A 21,809-nucleotide genomic window follows, 5' to 3' on the forward strand; every position below is an offset into this window, starting at 1 on the left:
AGCATGTAAGTGTATAATCAGGATATAAACGTAGAATCAGCATGTAAGTGTATAATCAGGATATAAACGTAGAATCAGTATGTAAGTGTATAATCAGGATATAAACGTAGAATCAGCATGTAAGTGTACAATCAGGATATAAACGTAGAATCAGCATGTAAGTGTATAATCAGGATATAAACATAGAATCAGCATGTAAGTGTATAATCAGGATATAAACGTAGAATCAGTATATAAACATAGAGTCAGCATGTAAGTGTATAATCAGGATATAAACGTAGAATCAGTATGTAAGTGTATAATCAGGATATAAACATAGAGTCAGCATGTAAGTGTATAATCAGGATATAAACGTAGAATCAGTATGTAAGTGTATAATCAGGATATAGTGCTTATAACCATATAACCGGTATACAAGAGTATAATCAGTATATAGTGATTCTGAATACGAGTTTAATCAGTACATCTGCACATTTGACTATCCTTTAATCTTCTTGTCAGCTTGCAAAGTCCTAGATCAACGCATAATCACTCTATTTACATAATACGATCAAAATCTTACTGTTTCTGCACTTTCACACAATTTTTAATGCTGAATCCTGATATTATATCATTGTTAAACCACTCAAGATTAAAAAGCATCATCGGGCCTAGAGTGGAGACCTAACAACATCGGTGCCACCTCCAAAAATCAACAAACTATATATATTTATATACATAAATTAAAAAAGCAATGTTCTGCATGCATGCACATAAAAGAATTAATTTCTAATTACTTTCTAATCTAAAATAAATTATGACAATTTACCCAAAACCTTTATATCACTTAGTAGACAGTGTCACAGACCATCAAGTCGTTCGAAGCCTGCTTTTATGAATTTCAGTGTAACAGATATAATTTGATTTTAATTTGGAAAATCGTACCTGCTGTTAGAAAGCAGAAAAAGCTCCAGATATGATTGAGGGTCATCTTCAGGCATGCAGTTGTGTTGCCAGGATGTGGGGTGTGTGTGTGCGTGCGAGTTTGCTTTAGTGTTTTTGCTGCCCGTCCTTCTTCTTATGTCATGCAGCAGGGAGGAACTTGTGTGTGTCGGGCCCAGCCACTCAGTGAACCTATCAGAGCGCAAGTCATAGCACACACACACACACACACACACACACACAACCATAGATGCTGTCTTTAATAATTGTTATTTGCTACAGTATACTTAACAATGAATAACTTAATGAGTACATTTTGGATTTCGGTGCTTTATAAGTGTATAAGCAAATAATTGTAATATTTAATATATAAAATATACTATAATATATATAGTAGATATTACAAAAATATAACAATACTTTGCATCGTATGACATTTTAACATGGAATATTTTATTATTTTGAATCTTTTTTCATTTTATACCGAATATTAAACTTTATTTGCCCTTGATAACACAAATTAAAATACTTGATTTAATCTCCAGGGCAAATAATGGACAAGCAGTGTACTGACTTATGAAACATTATGGATCGAGGTTGGAATATAAAAATGAGATGAGGAAAAATACATCAGGATACAGTTTTATGTTTTTAAATAAATATAAAATGACACACATTAAAAGGTAGCTCTGGATGAAGGCGTCTGCCAAATGCTATAACTGTAAATATACTTGAAAAACAAAATATAACATAAGGAATATGATATTTCACTAAATGATATGAGATTTCTTCCTAAAGCTTCCACTAATTCCTTTCACACCAGCATGAATTTCAGAGTAAATTTCACCGTTCTCTCAATGCTAACTCGTGCCCAGGTGTGTGACCTAGCCCAACATCTGCAGCGCACCACAAAACATACAAAACATGGCTTTGTAAACTCGAACTAGAGTTTGAAAACACATTTTATGTCATCGTAGAGGTAGTAGAGGTTTTATATCAATGCACGTGCATGTGACACCATCTTTTGTGCTCACATTTCACGTTTCAGGGCGTCGTCTGTCTTTCGAGTTAGTACGGGAACTGTATGTAGGAACTGTAACTGTATGAATATCTTCAACTGTTATAATGTGAGATAAAAAGATCTGACAAAAATCTGTCACGATATCAACTTTCCACAATTAACGACGTGTCACGATAGGTACAACTGCTAACAAAGTTCCAAAAAATATCAATACTATTCTACACTCTTATCTCAGAAGGTGATAATTTTAAAGATAAAAATAAGTACTAAAGTATGGATTCAATCCAGTAAAAGGAAAAGTACATACTGTTTAGTATAGAATTATATCCTAATATAATCTGTAACTGAGTTTCAATGGAGTTGAAACAGTGTTTAAAAAAAATAAATGATACCAGCAACAATCCCTTCAGTTATCAGAATACCGACATTATACTGTCATACTGTCCCGCGCTACAACTATCCCAGATCTCACTCACAATACCGACTCTTACAAGAAAAGTAATATTCAAAAGACAAAATCATTTGTGCCTCACAGACGTTATTCTTCTGTGGATCCACTGCCACGTGTTGTTTTCAGTCTTCACTTATCGAATTAGTCAGGATATGTTTGACGTGTAAATACACAGATGCAAAATCACTTTTATCACATTACCTCTAAATAATACTACTTGTACATAAATACACGTAAGTCAGTATAAACTTTGACGTATAGCGCGCTAACATTCAGACAAGTCTAGGTTGAAATCTGGTAGCTGTACAATTCAATGTTTATTTCACATAGACAAGTCTATCTGAAATTTCTTAATAACGTGATTGGAGGAAAGTGTGTTATTAGGTGTCTCCCATATAACTTTGTAAAGAACACATCTGTATATATCTGTATCTGTGGTGGCCTGAGGAAACCCTTTACCTGATGAAATGTTGACATTTAGTTCTAAAAACTTCAGGCTTTCCTGATCTGAAATGTAGCTTTTACTTATTAACTTGTAGCTATTCAACAACTTGATTAAAACGTGACATTCATTGCATCAGGAAATCACACTTAGCTAGCAAGGTTTTAGCCATCTTTATGCAGACTGACTGCTTTTACCAGTGTGTTTGTTAACTGACTCCTTACGCAACACGATCGTGGTAGGAAGACTGCCAAGGCAAGGTTAGAGATGTCGAAGTATGTTTTATAGAAAAATCTGTGTGGGCTTTCCCAGACCACCACATATTTAAGTAGTTAAGTAATTTAATCATGTGACACTGAATTACATTCAACACTGAAAACTTGCAAAAAATGCAAAGCTATCAGAACACCAATAATAGCTGAAATAAAGCCTACTGTTATGAAATTCACTACGAGTTTATTGCAAACTACAGTAAAAGCTGGCCATATTCTTGTTTAAGTTTTATTCAGTAACAGTAGTGGATAAGTTACCACTTAATTCTACTGTTAGACAACAAAATAGGTCAAAACTCAAAGAATGATTAAATATAGTGAAGCAGCCAGTTGATTATAGGCATGAAGTAATTGTAAATGAACCACTTTTGATGACAATTACATGGAATCTGATAATTAATCAGTTTGATGCTAATTGGTGGCCATAAGCTTCCATTACTCATTAGTCACATTAGCCTTGTAGTTCCAGTGCAACTCTAAAGAAGCTAAATTTTGACACCAAAAACAACTGCAGCACCTTGCAGAAGTATCCCCACCCCCGAAGCTGCCAAACCCCCAACTTTTTCCCCCACATGTTGTAGTGTTATAACCTGGAAGTGAAATGGACTATATTAGAATTATACTGCATGTCATCAACAGAGAATCTGGGGCAAGACCTGAAACTTGCTGTCTCCATGCATCCTGATAGAGCATGAGCAGTTTTGTTAAGAAGAACGGGCAGAAATATGAGGATCTGAAAGCATAAAGCTGACTGAAACATACTCAAGAAGACTTGCAGCTGAAGATGCCAAATATTGACCCAAGGAGTGAATAATTATGCAACCAACAAATGTCTGCTTTTGTGTCACAAATTTATGTTAGACATACTGGGTAAATCAAACGCTTCAAATCCCAGTCAAATCCATTTTACTTCTGGGATGTAACAGTACATTGGGGGGGGTTGGGTTATGGGTTATACAGCACATTTAAACAACGAGAAATATTTCCATCTCTAGGGCTAGGCCTGGGCAACATGACGATATAATATTGATATCATCATAAATTATGTCAGAATACATTTTTCTGAGATATCGTGCAGGTATTAAAATTAAAATTATTAAAATTTTTCTATTGGACGAGGCTAAAATTTAGTATTGATTCCTCAGAATTGTCAATTTTAGAAGTTCTTTTTTTTTCCTTTACGTTTTGGCATTTTTTTAGACATTACATAAAAGTATAACCTATTTTTCTTTCTGTCTTTTTTTTTTTTTTTTTTTTACAGTACTGTTTTGCTGGCAGTTTGTTAGCAAACCTCTATATATCATGATGCATAGTATTTAGATATAGTGTCCAGCTCTAAATTATGCATTATATTAGTCAAACTTTAAGGCTGTGAAGTGTAATTACATGTATACATTTAGCTAGTTACATTAGCTAAATTACATATATACATTTAGCTAGCTTACATTAAAAGATTAGAGTTGCATTTTTTAAAACCTGTGAAAAATGGAGTACTTTTATTTAACATAAACTGACATAAATGCATTCTTAACACTGAAATGAAGAAAAGGTTAAATGCTGAAAAGGTTCAGCTGCCACATTCTGAGGTAGAAGAGGCTTCATGTGGGAGCTCGGGCTGCAGGCTTTAAGTCTCATCGCCCCCCAGCCTCAGTCGGAGGTCTTCAGAGGCTTGTGAGCTTACGGGAGGGTCGTACAGGGGGGAGGATGTGGGCAAAGCACGCGCGTTTAGAGGGTCGAAGGTTCGACTGAGACACTGGGAACGTAACCACATGATTCTTTGAAAACAGGAGATCTCAGGGGGCTTCAGAGACTCGCTGAACATACCGGTGATGGTTGTGCGCTTTTGGCTTCAAGGTTTTCAAATGAAAGAGCTCAAACATCTGGAAAACACAACTCCAGAAACTTGAGAGAATGTTTAGAGAAGCAGTATTATGAACTATAATATCAGTATTTTAAATATCTCCCACATTTCCTGTCCTTAAGCATCCTAAAACATGAATATCATTCATTTAATTTGTATCAAGAAGCACAGTGGCTAGGAAGTCATTGAAATTGCAGGCTTTTGTGATAGAAAACCAAGATAAACCATGTTTTTAATGTCACATTAAAACCAATAAAATTCAAAAGAAAATCAGAAAAAACACACGCATGTTGCCACATTAAAGATGGTATACTGCGAAAATAAATTTAAGAATATTCATTTTTATGATGCTTTACATCTTCAAACATAGTACTCTAGTCTGTCAGCTTATGGAATCAAATTATTTCCATATATATGCTCAACAGCTACATAAGTTTAAATCTACAATACACTTTATAACTGCATATTCATGCAATTATCCAATCAGCCAATCATACTGACAGCTGTGCAGTCTATAAAATCATGCAGATACAAATCAAAGGCTTCAGTTAATGTTTACATCAAACATCAGAATGGGGAAAAAATGTGATCTGAGTGACTGTCCGTGGCATGATCTCGCACCAGTCTCTAGAGTTTACACAGAATGGTGCGAGAAACAAAAAATCATCCAGCGAGCGGCAGTTCTGCAGTGGAAATGCCTTGTTGATGAGAGAGGTCATAAGAGAATGGCCAGCCTGGTCTGAGCTGACAGGAAGGCTATGGTAACTCAAACATCCACTCTTTACAACCGTGGTGAGCAGAAAAGTATCTCAGAATGCACAACTGACTCCATGAACATGAACATGAGTTCAGCGGTCTCCCCGGGTTCAGATCTGAATCTTCTGGGACGTGGTAGCACACGTGATTCACAGCATGAGTGTGCAGCTGACAAATCTGCACCAGTTATGTGATGCAATCATACCAATGTGGACCAGAATCGCAAAGGAATATGTCCAACACCTTGTGGCATTCATACCATGAAGAATTGAGGCTGTTCTGAGAGTAAAGTGGGCCGATAAGTGCCCCAATTTTTTCCTGATAATTATCTATTAGTTTCAAGATCACATTAAATATGAAAAATGTCTGATAGGATTTGTCTTGATTTTTGACTTTACATCATAAAAACCTGCAATTTCAGATTTTTAAAAAAATATCCACTGTATTTATATAGCGTTTTCTGGCTGTGTACTATATTTCACTACTTCATCCTTTCATTCGGGGCAAATGACGTCTAACCTGAGAGCCAGGTGTGAGCTGTGAAAGCTAAGTGTCCTCATTTGCACTACGTGCACCTGTCATACAAGACAAAAATATATTCAAGCTCAAACACCATCATAATGGCAGAGTTCAGACATTAATAAATACCTTTTCCATAATAACGAGCATGTAATAATTCCTAATCAGGCAACTCAGAGGACAAATTTGGGAAAACTGGAAAAGGTCTCATGTACATCAAATCATAAAATACTTGCTCTGTTGCATATACACACATCACCAGAGAACATTAGTTTTTCCTCACTGAGACAAACAGGACACACTCCTGCAGTCGAACAGCACCTCCCTGAGTCAGAGTTCGTCACTGCACGTCTTGAGCTTCAGACATTCTGTGCGTAAGTATTCACCCCCATGAAGTTTTCCACATTTTGTAGCGTCACAACAAAACTGAAATGGATTTGGATCATGATTTTACACAAAATGGCCTTTAATACTAATGGAAGGGGCTCCTGTGTCACAACAACCACAGTTTGTTTAAATATATGGTACAAATAAAAACTTCTGCAAGTCAGTAGCATGTAGAGATGTTTCTTTCTCTCATTACTGAATGACAGAAGAAAAATGCTGATGATTGTTAACCCACTGAGCATATTTACATACAAGATGAATTAAAAAAGAGCAGGAAACCTTTTTTGTGCCAGGCTACTGATTCGTCCACTTCTCAACCTTTTCCAGAATCTACAGAAAGGGGAAATAAGTATTCAGTCATTTCTGTTTTTATTATTTTATATACTTCTATCGCATATATCCACTTTAGACACGTAACATCTTTTGAATTGGAACTTATAATTATGAACAAAAAAAGTATGTATTTGTAAGCATATTCAAAGATGTTTAAAAAACAAACCTGATAGGGAAAAAGTATTCGGACACCACAAAGACATTGTTACAGTTACAGTTTCGAGACATCTACTGTAAAAAGTAATGTGCTTTTTGCAGCATTGTGGTTAATTCTGGCTCATTCCTCCTGCCAAATCATCTTCCATTATTGCCAGAGTTCTGTTTTTGTGTCGTCTGATCAGTGTATTGCTCCAAGGGCTCTGATTCTTCTGCTTTTAGATGCACATGTCTGTGCTTCTTTTTTTAGCTGAGGATTTTTACATGATGTTTAAGAACAGAGGTGATTGCAGTGCACTTCATTACTTCTTGGTTTCTGTCTAACTGCTGTTCCTGCTGCTTTCAAGTCGTCCTGCAACTCTGTCTGAGTGAGTGCTGACTTCTCTCTTACCTTCCTTATGTCCAGGGACGATTAGTTGTGGTTCCATGAGTTTTCCACCTGCAGGTTATCAAAGCAATTGTAGTGACAGGAATTTTTTATGCTGATAAGTTAATATATATAACTACAAAGACAACATATATTATGTGTGTAAATTTTAAGTGGATACACAGAAGTATACTAAATAACAAAGACAAAAATATCTTAATACTTATTACCCCTCACTGTATATAGACCTTTAGTTAGACATGACCCTAAGTTAGAACTGTGACTTTAAAAAAGCAAACCATAATCAAGAGTATATGGTGTTTATTTCATTCTAGTGTTTTGAGAAGACACATTGATAGATCTAAAATATTAACATGCCTGAATTCATCCTGTTGTGCAAAAATCGAGTAGCAGCAGATTGATGCAGCTACACCACTTAACCATGATCCATTGAGATTGGAAAATAAAAAGTGCAGTTCTAAAACCTATCTGGAAAAAAAAAAAAATAGAGAGTTTGCTGGTCGTGTGTGTTAGGGAGAAGTTTGTGGTGTAGAAAACGAATGTGGATAAATCTGTCACTTCGCCTTTAGAGCGTTTTGAATCTTTAATGTCGGCTTACGTAGGCTGAATGAGTGCTCACAATCATCGTCTATCAGAATATCCCCAAAATGGTTTCATCCCACAGCTTTTCCTCTTCTGTCCTGTTGTCCTCTCTGTCCTTCGGTTTCTTCTTCTCTTTTTTGTGCTTTGCTTTCTCCTCTTTAAGTCCTTCACTCTGTGCTTCTCCTTCTCCCTCTCCTTTCGTCATCTCTACGTGAGACACTCTGTTCCACTCTCCTTCGTCCTCTTCTCTCCTTCTCTTCTTAGTGACTCTTTCTTTGTGCTTTTTCTCCTTCCACCTCTTTCCATGATCTTCGTCGGAGCTTTCTCTCTGTCTTTTTGGTTTCTTCGCGCTGCCATCTTCCCTCCTTCGTCTCTCCCTCCTCTTTCTCTGCACATCCTCTTCTGAATCATCCTCTTCTTCTCTTCTTTTCTTCATACCGTCTCGTCTCTTTTTCCTCCACCTCCTTCTTTCTCTGCTGTCCTCACTGCTGCTGCTGCTGCTACTATACGAAGATGAGGAGTCTGAGAACGAAGACGAGGAGCTAAACGATTCTGGGCTCCTCCCTCTACGCAATGCTCTTCCTGTTAGCCCAGGGATGAGTGGAGGAGGGTAGGATGAGTTACCCTGATCCCATTGGTTCGGGACCGGGAATCTCCCTCTGAAAGCGGCAGGATTGGGGTGAGGATGAAATGGCGGGCGCCAGGGATGCGCTCGGAATGCAGGAGCAGGAAGACGGGATTGGAGAGGGAGAATCTGGGGCTGGTCGCAACACTCTCCGCTCTCGTCTACTTCAGTCTCTGCTTTCCTCTGTCCCTGAGTTTCAGATCCCTGCCCCGTTTTGGGCTCCAGTCCCCGAGACCTCTGCACCTGGATGTAGTCGGCCAGCTCATCCTGGAACGAGTCGTACACTTTCTTTTTGCATAAATCCTCTTGAATCTTCTTTTCTCTGAGATGGAATAGGAAGTGAAGAGTAAACCTTGCTGAACGTAAAGTTGCGCTAAAGTATCGGATAGATATTATGGGTGGGGAAAAAAAAAATCCTGCTTACTTTATATAGTGTTTATTGCCTTTCATGTGAGCCTGGTATGTGTCTATGGAGCTGAGAGTCACATGGCAAAGTGGACATGTGAGGGAATTTGCTAGAGAAAGAAAATATAAAGAAAGAAAGAGAAAAATGAAATAAGTGGAAAGCACATGTTGCCAAGCAGCCTATTAATTACAATTAAACTGTGTTTTTTTTTTAGTGCTGCTAAATTGTACAATTGTACCCAAGTAAATCTGAGTAAACAGCAATTTCATTGCCAAGTAGTGAAATGTCTGTGAAGGCAAGATTGAATACTTTAACTTAGGAGTTGCACATTATTATTCAATGCCACTCAGCTAGTTCAGAGCAACACAGGCTAGCTCACAGGAAGATCCAGACTTATATATGCTACTTAGGCACAAGTTCAACATGGAGGTTCAGTTCAACTCCTGGGTCATTTTCAGCCTGGAAAAACCCAGACACTGCTGTAGCTGTTGCATTCACCGTCTAAGGAAAGCCGTTCATTGAGCTATAAGGAGAGTTCTGTTGATGGACATGAGCTTCCATGCTGCGCACACTCAGTTTCAGCTGAGCCGAATTTTTAGAAATGGTTACACCCTTAAATAGTTAATGCTGTTAACACTGTAACCTAAAAAGCACTGAAGCTGGAAATAATTTCTAGCCTGTGTTTGGCTGTTAATTGAAGTGTTGTCTGATGTGTTTTCAATCTTGTTTATTTAATTTAATTATTTATTACTTAACTACACTAATAAAACAGCCTATAACTGTGAGGCCCTGAATCGGCTTTTGTTTTAACTATGGTAAAGCTGACAAGTTGACTGTTTTTGACTAGTAAAAATGAACATTCATGCAATCTACATGAACTATGAGATGTAACTGACAAACACTAATAAAGTACCGTGCTCAGACTGCTCTCCCAGCTTACTGTGCAGCTCCTGGCGAGCCAGGTTGCGCTGGTGCTTGCGACCACTGTAGTGTTCAGAGGCCATCATGGGGTTGTTAAACGAAGCTGCGCACAACTTGCAGTACTTCTCTGGGTCACTCAGGTCGACCCCCTGGGAAGCAGAAGCTGTGCTTTCCTTCTCTTCCTGAACCCCGTCGTCCTGTGCGCTCGTCTCCACTGTGTCCTCCACGGCAGTTACAGGAGGAGCCGCTGAACTCACCGTGGTCCTGGCATCTGCCAACACTAATGACTGATTACAATACGTTACTAAACCGTGAAATATACAAACCAAGCAGGAGCTACACTGTCCTCCAGAATTATTGGCACCCTTTGTCATCACTTACCTACAGAGGATGTGGTGCTGGACTTCCTTGTGTTCTTGGCATGGACTTTTCCCTCGTAGTGAGACTTGGCGACCACAGGTGAGCTAAACACCATGTTGCACAGCTCGCAGAACTTCTCCGGATCCGCACTAACACTCTGTTAAAGCATAAATCCACCATGAACTTAACCTTAATCTTTATAATTAACATTTGATCTTCAATAGCATCTATTTTTTTTGTAATTTCAGTTAGCTTTTTAGTTAAAACTTAACATGCTGGTCTATTTTCTCTTTGGTTAAACGGCTTCCTGCATTACCCAGAATGCCATTTGACTATGTGCCGATCATGGAGCCAGTGGGATTTAGCTCTTGCTTCATATCTACCACTAACGTCTAACAAAAATACAACAGTAACCAACAAATTAGCACCTATGGAAAAAAATTAATCACATATGGAATATTTCAATATAAACATATTTACTGTGTTTCTAGATAGAGGCTTCCTTTAAAAACTGCAGGTGATGCAGTGACGCAAACTAGCTATCATGCTAAAGCTGCACTCGTGGTAATTTACCTGAAAGCTGCCGCTCTCGTGGCTCTGCTTGTTCCTTTCAGCTTTCTTGGTCTGCAGGTAGATTCGAACTCGCTGAGCATGCTTCTTACCCTGATGACCAAAAAAGTGTATTAAAAAATATCCACGAATGTCTTGGCAGTATAATACACAAATGTTAAAGCTCGCACGAACCTCATAGTGAGAGACCCTCTGAGACTCAAACATCAACACCGCCTCACACACCTGACAGAAAGTGTCAGTTAGCAGGCCCTTAAGAAGCTCATCGTCATTCTGGGTTTCTGCCAAGACAATAAAAAAACTGATACAGTGTTATGGAACAACGATTAACATTATGCGTAATGTAGACAAGAATAATGTTACATTACACAGAAACTGAAACTTTTAGGATCACGGTAAATATGTGATGAGGAACAGAACATGATCTCTGACTTAAAAAACTTCAATAACAGGCCTGTGCATTGTAACCTAGTGTACGCTGGATTACACAGCAACACATCACTGTTCTTTATTCATCTGTATTCATGCCTAAAAATACATGCTTATAAGGATTGTCAATGAATCATAATAAATCACAAATTTATTGGGGGGGGGAATGAAATTATAGGTTCATCAGTTACATTCAGAGTAGAACTGCACTGCAAATTATGTCGACTGTCAATCATTATTGCAATATTAGATATCAGGGAAGACTGCCATGTGCAAACCTTAACAAAACACCGATTTTATTGGGTTTTCTCAGAGGATCCACATTGTTCTTTTTGAAAAATTGTACCAGATAATAAGCTAATAATATTAATTGATCAACTCATGCACACTATTCTAATGTGCAGCAATATAATCGCCAATACGCTATTTTTTGTCGATGTTATGTAGCCCTAGTCTGAAGGCCAACTTCTGCCTGAAAAAGCAAAGAAAATCGCAGAAAATAATACAAAAATAAATGTCAAAATGATTCCGAGGTGGGTGCTGGGGAGACGTACTTCACATCCATATGAAGCTCTAATGTTTTGAAGACAAAAAAATGTGTTTGTGTTACTGTTCCTTAGCAATTACTCAATTTTAAAACTGTCTTTTTTTATTACATAAAACAGCTTTTATATAAAGGACATGTAATATTTTTGATAAATAAACGAACAGGACATTACAGGGTACTGACTGTCAATTCCTCACTGCCACTATGAAGAAACTCCTGGGTTTAAACTGTAAAAAGTAGTTCATATTTAGGTTAAAATTTTCTTTTATTATTCAAGATACTAATACTGATTAGGACATACGACTGTATTCTATTACAGACTGTGCAATAAATGTGCAAACAATGAAGATCCTCTTACGATAGACCTGTGATGAATGATAAATACCACGTCCTGCAGAAAATGGGTTTGCATAAACAGAAACAGTGAGCTTGAGCTAATAAGGAGATTTTTCCTGTCCATTGGCATGTTTCATTTACGTTTTGTTATTGCCGTATGTATCTGTAGCTGTCTGTAGCTATGTCGTCCTCCTATTAGTCGATTTTAGACGAATGTCATTGCAGCGCGTCAAAATCTGAGATTTTATTTAGAAATTTCTGACACTGTCAGGACCTTGACGCTGGTGAGAATGTCTCATTGTGCATTTTAAGACCACTGATCTCAACTCACGGCCAAAATTCTTTTACAATGTGTGATTTTTCGCAAGTGACACCAATATCGGCCCAGAAATCGTAGCGTGTAAACCTGGCTTAACTCAAAAGAAGCCTGCAGAGAGTCACTTGATTACTGAGAGGATGTCAATGTTGGATCAGTATAACGAAAATAAAAAATAAAAGTGGGATCAGGAGCAAAAGGTGTATAAAAAAAAAAAAGTGAATTTTTATATTAATTATTTTAAAGTTATCCATCTACCAGGAAAATAAACAGGATATTTCTGAGGTGTAATGTAAAGTGTCCTCTTAATTGAATAAACAATGTCAAATGTAATGTGAATTAAATAATAATAATAATATTAAGATTAATAATAATAATAATAATGATAATAATAATAATAATAATAAACAAATTCACTTCAAGTCACAAATGTGTTAATTAATCTGAAGTATGATGTAGTTATGTGTCCTCTTAAGCAAACAAAGGGTGTCAAATGTAATGTGAATGAAATAATAATAAAAATAATAATAATGATAATAATGATATTAATAATAATAAACAAATTCACTTCAAGTCACAAATTTGAGTTAATAATTGAGGTGTGATGTAATTAAGTGTCCTCTTAAGCAGTTAAAGGAGTCAAATAATGTAATGTAAATGAAATAATTATATTATTAATCCTCTAAAATAAAAAAATTAATAAAATAATAATAATAGCACTTTTATGTCATTTTTAGTGCATGTGAATCTAAAGTGCTCTAAAGAACTCCTCTACTAGCAAGTTGTACTAGTTAACAAGGATACTAGCTAATAAATATTTCTAATATCAGAAATAAAAGATTATTGTTGATATTATAAACAAGCTAGCTTTGTCTAGAATAGTTTCTAAAACCGTTCATTTGACTTGTGAGTTTATTATCTTTAAAAACTGAAGCTAAATACCGAGTGAACACCGTGAACCGAAGCTGAATGCGTTATTGTTTGAGATGGGAGTTAGCCATGAACCAGCTAACGCTAGCTAGCAAGACTTAGCATGCTAGGCTTAGCAGCGTTAGCTAATATACCTGCTACAACCCCTCCATCTCGAACAAGTTGTTAGCAGTGTATGAAGCCTGAAGCTGGTGAAAAACTCGTTAAGGTGCTTTTTTGGTATAAAACAGGGATCGAACAGTCTGAATACAGCTAGCACACAGATGTTTGGGTAATTACTGTGCCGGACTCACCTTCTTCAACATGACAACTATGGACATTAGTATTTTTTAGCACTGTTTCGGCGTCTGAGACAGAGGCCGAGTCTAAATGAACAGTGACACTGTTTTCAGTCGGACACGATACGCTGTCCTCAGACACAGACATTTTGTTAAATCTCAAAACGGGAAAGGTACAGCTACCTTATCCGACATTACTAAATAGCACTGACTAGCCAAATGTAATAGGGCGGGTGTGGGGCACTGCGCATGCGCCAGACGCACTCCTGTACTCTGCTGGGTTAAATGAACTTAAATGAACATGTACCAGTAAAAATGCTCAAAAAGCATGTCAAGTAAGGACTAAAATTAAGATAGTGCATAGAGATAGAAATAAAGCAGCTGTGACGTAAAGAGAAAAACGCTTTAAATAGATTTTGAGTGAAAAAAAAAAACATGTATTCAAATTTCCCAGTGGAAATACACTATATGGCCAAAAGTATGTGGACACCTGACCATCACACTCACATGTGGTTCTTCCCCAAACTGCTGCCACAAAGTTGAAAGCACACAACTGCACAGGATGTCTTTGTATGCTGTAGCTTTACAATTTCCCTTCACTGGAACCAAGACGCCCAAACCTGTCCCAGCATGACAATGCCCCTGTACACAAAGCGAGCTCCATGAAGACGTGGTGTGTGAAGGCTGGAGGAAGAACTCGAGTGTCCTGCACAGAGCCCTGACCTCAACCCCACTGAACACCTTTGGGATGAACTGGAATGTCGAAGACCTCCTCACCTGACATCGGTGCCTGATCTCACTGATGCTCTTGTGGCTCAATGATCACAAATCTCCACATTCCAAAATCTAGTGGGAAGGCTTCCCAGAAGAGTGGAGCTTATTATAATAGTTAAAGGGGAATGGGATCACATATAGGTAGTGGCACTCAAAGTTCGCCAGTTCAGATGGCACTTAAAGTTGAATCATTTTTAATCATTTTTTTAAAATAAAAATGTTTCAAATCTTCCACTGTAACTGATTTCAATAAATCATACATTATCATAAGAGGTTCTGTGTTTTTTGCAAGGTTTTGAGAACATCTGTTTGAAAAACATTTAGCTGTTTCAAAGGGGTTTATGTTTTTTTTTATTTTTCACCTCAAATTCTTGGCATAAAAAAATCATAATTATAACCATAATCATAGGCTAATAGTATAATCACAGCAGGCTGTTTTTGTCCATATTATGCAGCAAAATAATGAAAGAGCAAGGAAAATCACAGGTAATAATACAAAAATAAATATCAAGCACTCAAGTTTAAATTAACAAATAGTTTAACCATCTTTTTTTTTTCTTAAATAATGTTCCCTGTGACTTCAGTCCCAGAATAAAGCAAATTCTCTGTTCTTACAATATTTTTGAAAAAAGAAATGCACATATATTTAAAAACAACATTATACAGATATTATTCTTCATATTATTATTATTATTAACATGGGAATTCTGTTTCACCAGTAAAAGTGTACAGATTAAGGTTAGAGAAATTTTCAGATTTATTTTATTATTTAGATGAATTCTGTGTAATTATTATGCTGCTTAAAATTGAAAAGATCTTATATCACCATAGAAATGAAACAGATCTGTAAAGTGTGTGTGTGTGTGTGTGTGTGTGTGTGTGTGTGTGTAATTTGTTCTCATTGGTAATAACACACCACTGTTTTACAGTAAAATACAGTAAAATACTGTCATGATCAGCCATCTTGTAGCAAAAAAGAAGAGAATGCGCATGCGCGTTCTTTCGTTTCCTCGTTTCCATGGCAACCCAAAGCGCGCAAACGCTTAGCAACTAGCAGCACGGGTACGTCTGTGTGGGATACATTTACAAATAGAAGCTAAGGAGATATAACTAACAAAAAAACAAGTCGAAAAACGAGTTAAATAACAAGTTAAAGAAGGAGAATTCAGCAGAAGGAGCTGAAAGAAAATGCCAGTGCCTCAGAAACCTGGAGCAGTGAGGTCTAAACAGGTAACTGTAGAAAACTTTAGCCAGCTTTGCTAGTTAGCTGAGAAACTTCTCACAAAACAGTCATTTCATTACCACAATGGATTAAATGAGGTCTTAATGTCTAATATCAATAATGTCTAATGTCTTAATGTGTTTAATGTCTCACACAGGGATCTAACACTCACTCCCTGTTAAAAGCACCTGCTGTAAAGGGAGCCAAAGTCTCCAGCAAAAAGAAGGTTAGTGTGAAAGCTCCAGATAATTCAGATCATTCCTGTGCATCACTGGTGTCAAATAAACACACTGTGTTTTTCACTGTGCAGGACGACGAGGATGGAACAGAGACCGGAGACGGAGACGAGTGGACGCAGGGGAAGACTCTGGTTAAACCTCCAGACCAGCTGGACCTAACTGAGGAGGTGAGAACACTCTTAGAGGTTTAGGGTTCCTTAAAGGTTTCTTAGATAATCAACAGTTCTTAGCTTCCTAAAAGGGTTCGATTTGGACTTGATAGGGAAGCACTGTGTTGTAGGGTTCTGCTACCCAAAAGCCTTTAAAGGTGGGTGAGGAAACTTTGTAACATACAGCACGCTCAGATGTGGGCTGGAAATTTCATGTGTTTGAAAAAACATTTTCATGTAAGAAATAAAGGGTTTTGAAGGTTAAAAAAAAAAACTTGAAACGAATTAGAAAGGCAAAACAAAGATTCATTTTTTTAAAAATGTCTGAACCACAGTTTTTATACACTCACTGGCCACTTTATTAGGAACATTGTGAGATGCTTTTCTGTGCAACACGGTCGTACAAAAGTGATTATTTAATTTAATTAAATTAATTTATTTATTATTTTTTTACTTTTGCTGATATTGTCTCATATTAACGTTTCTTTCTTCCTATCGTTAGTCTTTAATACCTGCACTTTAACTGTCTGTGAGCTGCAGTGATAAGTGAATTTCCCCACTGTGGGATCAATAAAGTTTATCTTATCTTATCTTATCTTATCTTATCTTATCTTATCTTATCTTCTTCGAGTTAATGTAGCGTTCCTGTCAGCTTGAACCAGTTTGGCCATTCTCCTCTAACCTTATTCTAATGTTTCAAAATATCTTGCACAGTGTTGCACAAATACCTCACACAAGTCTGTACAGTCTCTGTGTAGTATTTTGGTAAAGATTACCAATACTTTTTTTTAAAAATTATTTTAACTTTTTTGTTTTAATTTTAACTTTTTTTTGTTTATATTTTAACTTTAATGTTGTATTTTTTAAAGTTATTTTATTTCTTATTTTATTTGAAACATGCAAACTAAAAATTTCATTGTACAAATACATTTGTGCTTATGAAAACAAAGCTTTTGAAGGACTCCCGTTTGACCAGGGCTAGTGACCTTGTTATAAAGGTGATGTTATAAATCATCCTTCTTCACATGTGGCTGCTTTTTGCTTGGGTGCTTCTCCACCACCCAGTTAGCTCAAATAAGGTATTTGTAGAAGACACAGTGACAATCCTTTGGAAAGAGAAGTTAGTTTTAATGGGCGGGTTGCTTCCTTACAGCATATAATTGTATGTGTGTATATATACATACATATAAATATATATAAATATATATATATATATATATATATATATATATATATATATATATATATATATATATAAAGTGTACAGATTAAGGTTAGAGAAATTAAAATTGAAAAGATCTTATATCACCATAGAAATGAAACAGATCTGTAAAGTGTGTGTGTGTGTGTTTAATTTGTTCTCATTGGTAATAACACACCACTGTTTTACAGTAAAATACAGTAAAATACTGTCATGATCAGCCATCTTGTGTGTATATATATATATATATATATATGAAGGTAAGTTGGACACAGAGGCATTTGAAGTAAATTAAATTGTATTTGTCTATCACTTTTTCCACAAAGCAGCTTTACAGAAACCCAGATGTAGATTTAGATCCCTAATGAGCAAGCCAGAGCTGAATGAAGTGCTGTAGCACCACCTGCTGAGAAAGAGCAGAACAGAAATGTAATGCCTGGAAGATTTTATCAGTATGTTACATGACTCTAGTTTTGAAAATGTAAAAGTTTAGACTGCGATTTTAGGTTACATCATAAAACTTTTATTATTTTTTTATTGAGTTTTAAACCTAGGTACTTGGCATACCCTTGTCCAAAGTAATCACGAGGCACAGAAACACTTATTTGGAGTACAGGAGTTTGATGGAGGTCTGTGCTCTTACTGAAATAGGATTGCTTTGTTATTCTAAAACAAACAAACAAAAAAAATTATTACATCTTGACATGGCTGTGAAGCCGTTTCACAAAAGTGCCATTTTTATGTTTATCTGGTTAATATGGAAATTTTCTTACAGCTGAGTAGGTGTTCAGGATGGAGTTTGATGGATTTGTTGTCTATCTGGCTGTTTTTTAAATGCATATTGCACATTAAGAAATAAAATAAAAGATGGTGCTTAATAAAATATTAAATAAATAATACAAAGTAATTAACCATATTCTTGCAAAGGGTGGCATTACTTTTATGTGGACCCATCTAGTAATCATTTTCTATTTTGTGTAGGCTCCCAAACACTGTTAAAAACTTCGCATTTAAATGCATGCTGTTATAGGAAAATAATCACCTCAACAATGATTCATTTCCAAAAACAGCACAACCTGAAGTGTTTTATTCTTCTTAAACCACAGAAATTTGCTAATGCTAACCGTTTTTGAAAAAAATTATTAAAGAATGTCACATTGTACTTTTTATCCTTTAAAGTTTTACTGTGGAACATCCATGAAAAAATTAGCTCCTGTTAGCTGTTACATTATAGCAGCTATAAACAGTTGTCTCTTTTTTTTCTCTTTCTTGAAATTAATAAGCCAAAAATAATAAACAGATAGCCAAAGATGCTAAATAAATGTCTTGTCAGAGAAAACTTCACCATATGAACAATTACAAAGTTTTTTATTTCCATTTTTTATATGTATTAGAACAAAGGCATTAAAGGCTGGAACTCCAGTCAGAGCTGCTGTTATAGAAAATCAGTCAACACCTTCTGACCAATTAGAATCAAGAATTCAACAGAATTCAAAAGCATTGTGGTATAATAATTAATAATTTGTGAAGGCATGTAAGTTTCTAGAGTTGTTTGATTGACTAGGAAAAAAATCACACTCTTGGCTGACACAATAACTCTAATTCTGTTGTTTTTTTTGTTGCCTGGCAATTGAAGCTGAGGTCTGCTAAGATCAAATTATCTTTTCCTTCAGCTTTCATGCTAATTAACTACTTTTCTTTTTTGTTTTGTCTCTTAGGAGCTGAAAGAGGAGTTCACAAGAATACTGACAGCAAGCAATCCACATGCTCCACAGAATATTGTCAGATACAGCTTCAAAGTAAAGTGTTTCCAAGTTTACATCGCGGTTATTGCTATTTACTATACACATATCATATAGGCCATGCCACTAAACACACTGCGTTCCTCAGGAGCGCTGCTATAAGCCGGTCAGCAGCGTGGATCAGTTGGCTGTTCACTTTGTGCTGGAGGGGAACCTTCTGCACAAGGATTCTGATGAGGCTCGAAGGCAAAGAGCTAGGCAAGGCTTCGCAGAGGGTAGGACGGTTACCATCTGTCAGAGTGAAAATGAATAAACATATCATGATATTATATTAATACTGACTGAATTGCTTTCAGAAAAAACAGCCACAGAGACAGAAAATGTAGCAGAAAACGAGGACAAACCGGAGACTCCGGTAATAAAAGCAATACTCATAACAGCACGTTGGAGAAGTAATGAAGTCAAATGGAGCTGAGGGAGTGCTGAATAGCTGTGTCGTTATGCAGGCAGATGGGGTTGAGGATGCAGGTGATGCAGAAGATGGCGCTGGAGAGGAAAGACCGGACAGCGCGGACGTCCAAGTGGGGAAGAAAGAGCGCAAAATCACCAACCAGTTCAACTTCAGCGAAAGAGCATCCCAGACGTTCAACAACCCTCAGAGAGTAAGTGTCGACTTAGACGATCCAGGACAGAGCTGCACTGTTTGTTCCACTACAATACATTTAAGTAAGGAATAAAACACTTGGTGGCATGCTGTTATAGGAAAATAATCAGTGATGGGGTGGTGTAATGTGACATAAAGATTATTATTTTACCATAATGATACCACAACCTTTTGCCAGCAATTACATTGTTTAAAATGAAAGAGCAACATGTTTTACGTTTTTTTTCATTTATATTTACGTTTAATGTTGTGGAATATCCACGAAACAAGCTACTTCCTGTTAGCTTGTCATGTTACAGAGAAATTGCAAAGTGCAAAGTCCTCTGCCTCATGGAGGAAAACTTATTTTTATAAAGCACTGATACTGGAGACTCCTTCCATACCATCCTTCCATAAGTCCAAGTGAATTAGCTGTAACTATCCATAAACAATAACGTACTAGAACGAGTGCAAACCCGTGATTTGCCTTATAACCAAAACTACTGTCAGAGCTGCTGTTATAGAAATCAACACCCGAACCCATGTTCCATGGATTTTTGTTGAAAGATACACTTTCGAGGTTCTTATACTTTTATTTTCATACTTTTAATAAATTTTAAAGAGTTTTCAAAGATATTCCGCTTTAATTGAGTGAAGAATTTGAAAGTATGCTTTGTTTTTACCTGAGTATCTATTTAGATGAGTAACTGCACTTTTATTTGAGTAAACAATTTGAGAAATAAATAATTCACTGCCATCCATAATAATAATAATAATAATAATAATAATAATAATGATACAGTTTCTAATCTCCGTTGTATCGGTGTGTCAGTGTACCAGACTGAAAAAACCATACATTCATTGGAAACCAAATGAAAAACCAGATGATTTATATTTCTGCAGGACAGATCCTGCCAAACTGAACCTCCTCCTCGTGCCACCTTCTCCGATACAGTTAATCAGGTAAGAGCGACTGAATCTGTGACTTTTGTAATTAAACTGTTTAATAGCTTTGTGAAGATATGTAAAGAAAAGTGATATAACTGTGTCTGCACTGGGTCTGCAATGGAGATTAAGGTTAATACAGTGATATATCTGTTATAGGATTTATCACATAACAGGCTTTTTAAATGTTTAACATTATTCAGTACTAATAGCGTAAACCATTCATTCAGTCTCTTAAATCCTTAAATACTTTTAATGATATTGGGTTTAATGTATCATTCTTTTAGTAGCATTGTGTAGAAATGTTTTTTTTTTTTTTAAATTTCTGCCAGATTTACAAAAGCTTCTTTTTCTTCATGCTCACCTGTGCATGTTGATGAATGCCAATTACCCGTAAAATGCAAAGCATGTTCACGCCACAACTCATTTGCATTTGGTGACGCCTACAAAACTCCATAAACGTAAAGGTCCCAGAGAACTGAAAGTGCAAAGGACAAAATGGTGAAAAAAAAGAGAAATTTCTCAGAGGTTGAAGTGGACGGTATTTTTACTCATGTCTACAGTAAAGTAGGTGAATTAGGTGTGACTTAAGAACGAGTTAAAAGAAAACGGTTCGGCATGAAAACGGAGAAATAAGAGATATCTACACTGTGCCCAGGTGATCATGGACATCAACCACATCGCTCAGGTTTGTCATGTATCTCGTAGGATATGAACGTTTTCTCAAACTAACAGAATTTTCAAATTCGTAAAACAAATTACGAATAGATTTGTTTGTATCCAGCGTTATAAATGAGTCCCGTTCTGACAATGGAATAAAAGAACCTTATACACATACAAATGCTTTGTGTGTGTGTTTGCAGTGGGTGATCTATGATGCCTATGTGGAGGAGCTACAGAAGCAGGAGAAGAGTAAGGAGAAACAGAAGACCCCTAAGAAGGAGGAAGACAAAGGGAAGAAGAAGAAGACAGTGTGGGTGGAGAGTCAGGTAGGAGCTTTGAGTCATTTGCGTTCATCAAAGGCATTCTTTCAGCCATTAATGTCATAAAGTATGAGTATATTGTCTGCTGTGTAAATAGGATGCTG

General features: G+C 36.5%; 2 protein-coding genes across 22 annotated transcripts in view; one reads left to right on the top strand and one right to left on the bottom strand.

The window, feature by feature from the left end:
* Positions 1-970: 970 nt before the first annotated feature.
* On the bottom strand, positions 971-14,059 carry zmat1 (zinc finger matrin-type 1). 21 transcript variants are annotated; one of them, XR_008303943.1, is made up of 10 exons: positions 13,823-14,059; positions 11,146-11,252; positions 10,975-11,064; positions 10,423-10,558; positions 10,034-10,321; positions 9,139-9,229; positions 8,106-9,036; positions 7,511-7,558; positions 6,910-6,960; positions 971-1,113 (listed from the first exon to the last, which is right to left on the bottom strand). XR_008303943.1 is itself a non-coding variant. In XM_053240277.1 (8 exons), exons 1-7 carry the CDS (start codon positions 13,953-13,955, stop codon positions 8,139-8,141), a joined length of 1,743 nt encoding a protein of 580 aa, XP_053096252.1. In that variant the 5' UTR covers positions 13,956-14,059; the 3' UTR covers positions 1,124-7,558; positions 8,127-8,138. The 21 variants fall into 21 exon arrangements, 7 of the variants coding, with proteins under 7 accessions (XP_053096252.1, XP_034167277.2, XP_026784843.3 ...); XR_008303940.1 differs by having other exon boundaries at positions 7,130-7,558; XR_008303941.1 differs by lacking the exon at positions 971-1,113 and adding an exon at positions 1,124-6,299 and having other exon boundaries at positions 7,130-7,558.
* Positions 14,060-15,612: 1,553 nt separating this feature from the next.
* The window catches only part of dnai1.2 (dynein, axonemal, intermediate chain 1, paralog 2), a 30,837-nt gene continuing 24,640 nt past the window's right edge, over positions 15,613-21,809 (top strand). The window contains exons 1-9 of the mRNA XM_026928733.3: positions 15,613-15,811; positions 15,961-16,029; positions 16,114-16,209; positions 19,111-19,191; positions 19,283-19,409; positions 19,491-19,549; positions 19,641-19,796; positions 20,681-20,740; positions 21,586-21,711. Coding sequence (XP_026784534.2) covers positions 15,770-15,811; positions 15,961-16,029; positions 16,114-16,209; positions 19,111-19,191; positions 19,283-19,409; positions 19,491-19,549; positions 19,641-19,796; positions 20,681-20,740; positions 21,586-21,711 — 816 coding nt within the window. The 5' untranslated portion in view covers positions 15,613-15,769. The remainder of the gene's footprint in view (positions 15,812-15,960; positions 16,030-16,113; positions 16,210-19,110; positions 19,192-19,282; positions 19,410-19,490; positions 19,550-19,640; positions 19,797-20,680; positions 20,741-21,585; positions 21,712-21,809) is intronic.

Source organism: Pangasianodon hypophthalmus, chromosome 15 (genome assembly GCF_027358585.1).
Source record: "Pangasianodon hypophthalmus isolate fPanHyp1 chromosome 15, fPanHyp1.pri, whole genome shotgun sequence".
Taxonomy (NCBI): Eukaryota; Metazoa; Chordata; class Actinopteri; order Siluriformes; family Pangasiidae; genus Pangasianodon; species Pangasianodon hypophthalmus.

Coding starts and splice junctions, on each gene's coding strand:
- zmat1 (XM_053240277.1), bottom strand. CDS start 13,955: ATGTCTGTGTCTGAGGACAGCGTATCGTGTCCGACTGAAAACAGTGTC. Junction 10,322..10,422: donor CAGCACCACATCCTCTGTAG/GTAAGTGATGAC, acceptor ATCAGTCATTAG/TGTTGGCAGATGCCAGGACC. Junction 9,230..10,033: donor GGGAGAGCAGTCTGAGCACG/GTACTTTATTAG, acceptor TTCTTTCTCTAG/CAAATTCCCTCACATGTCCA.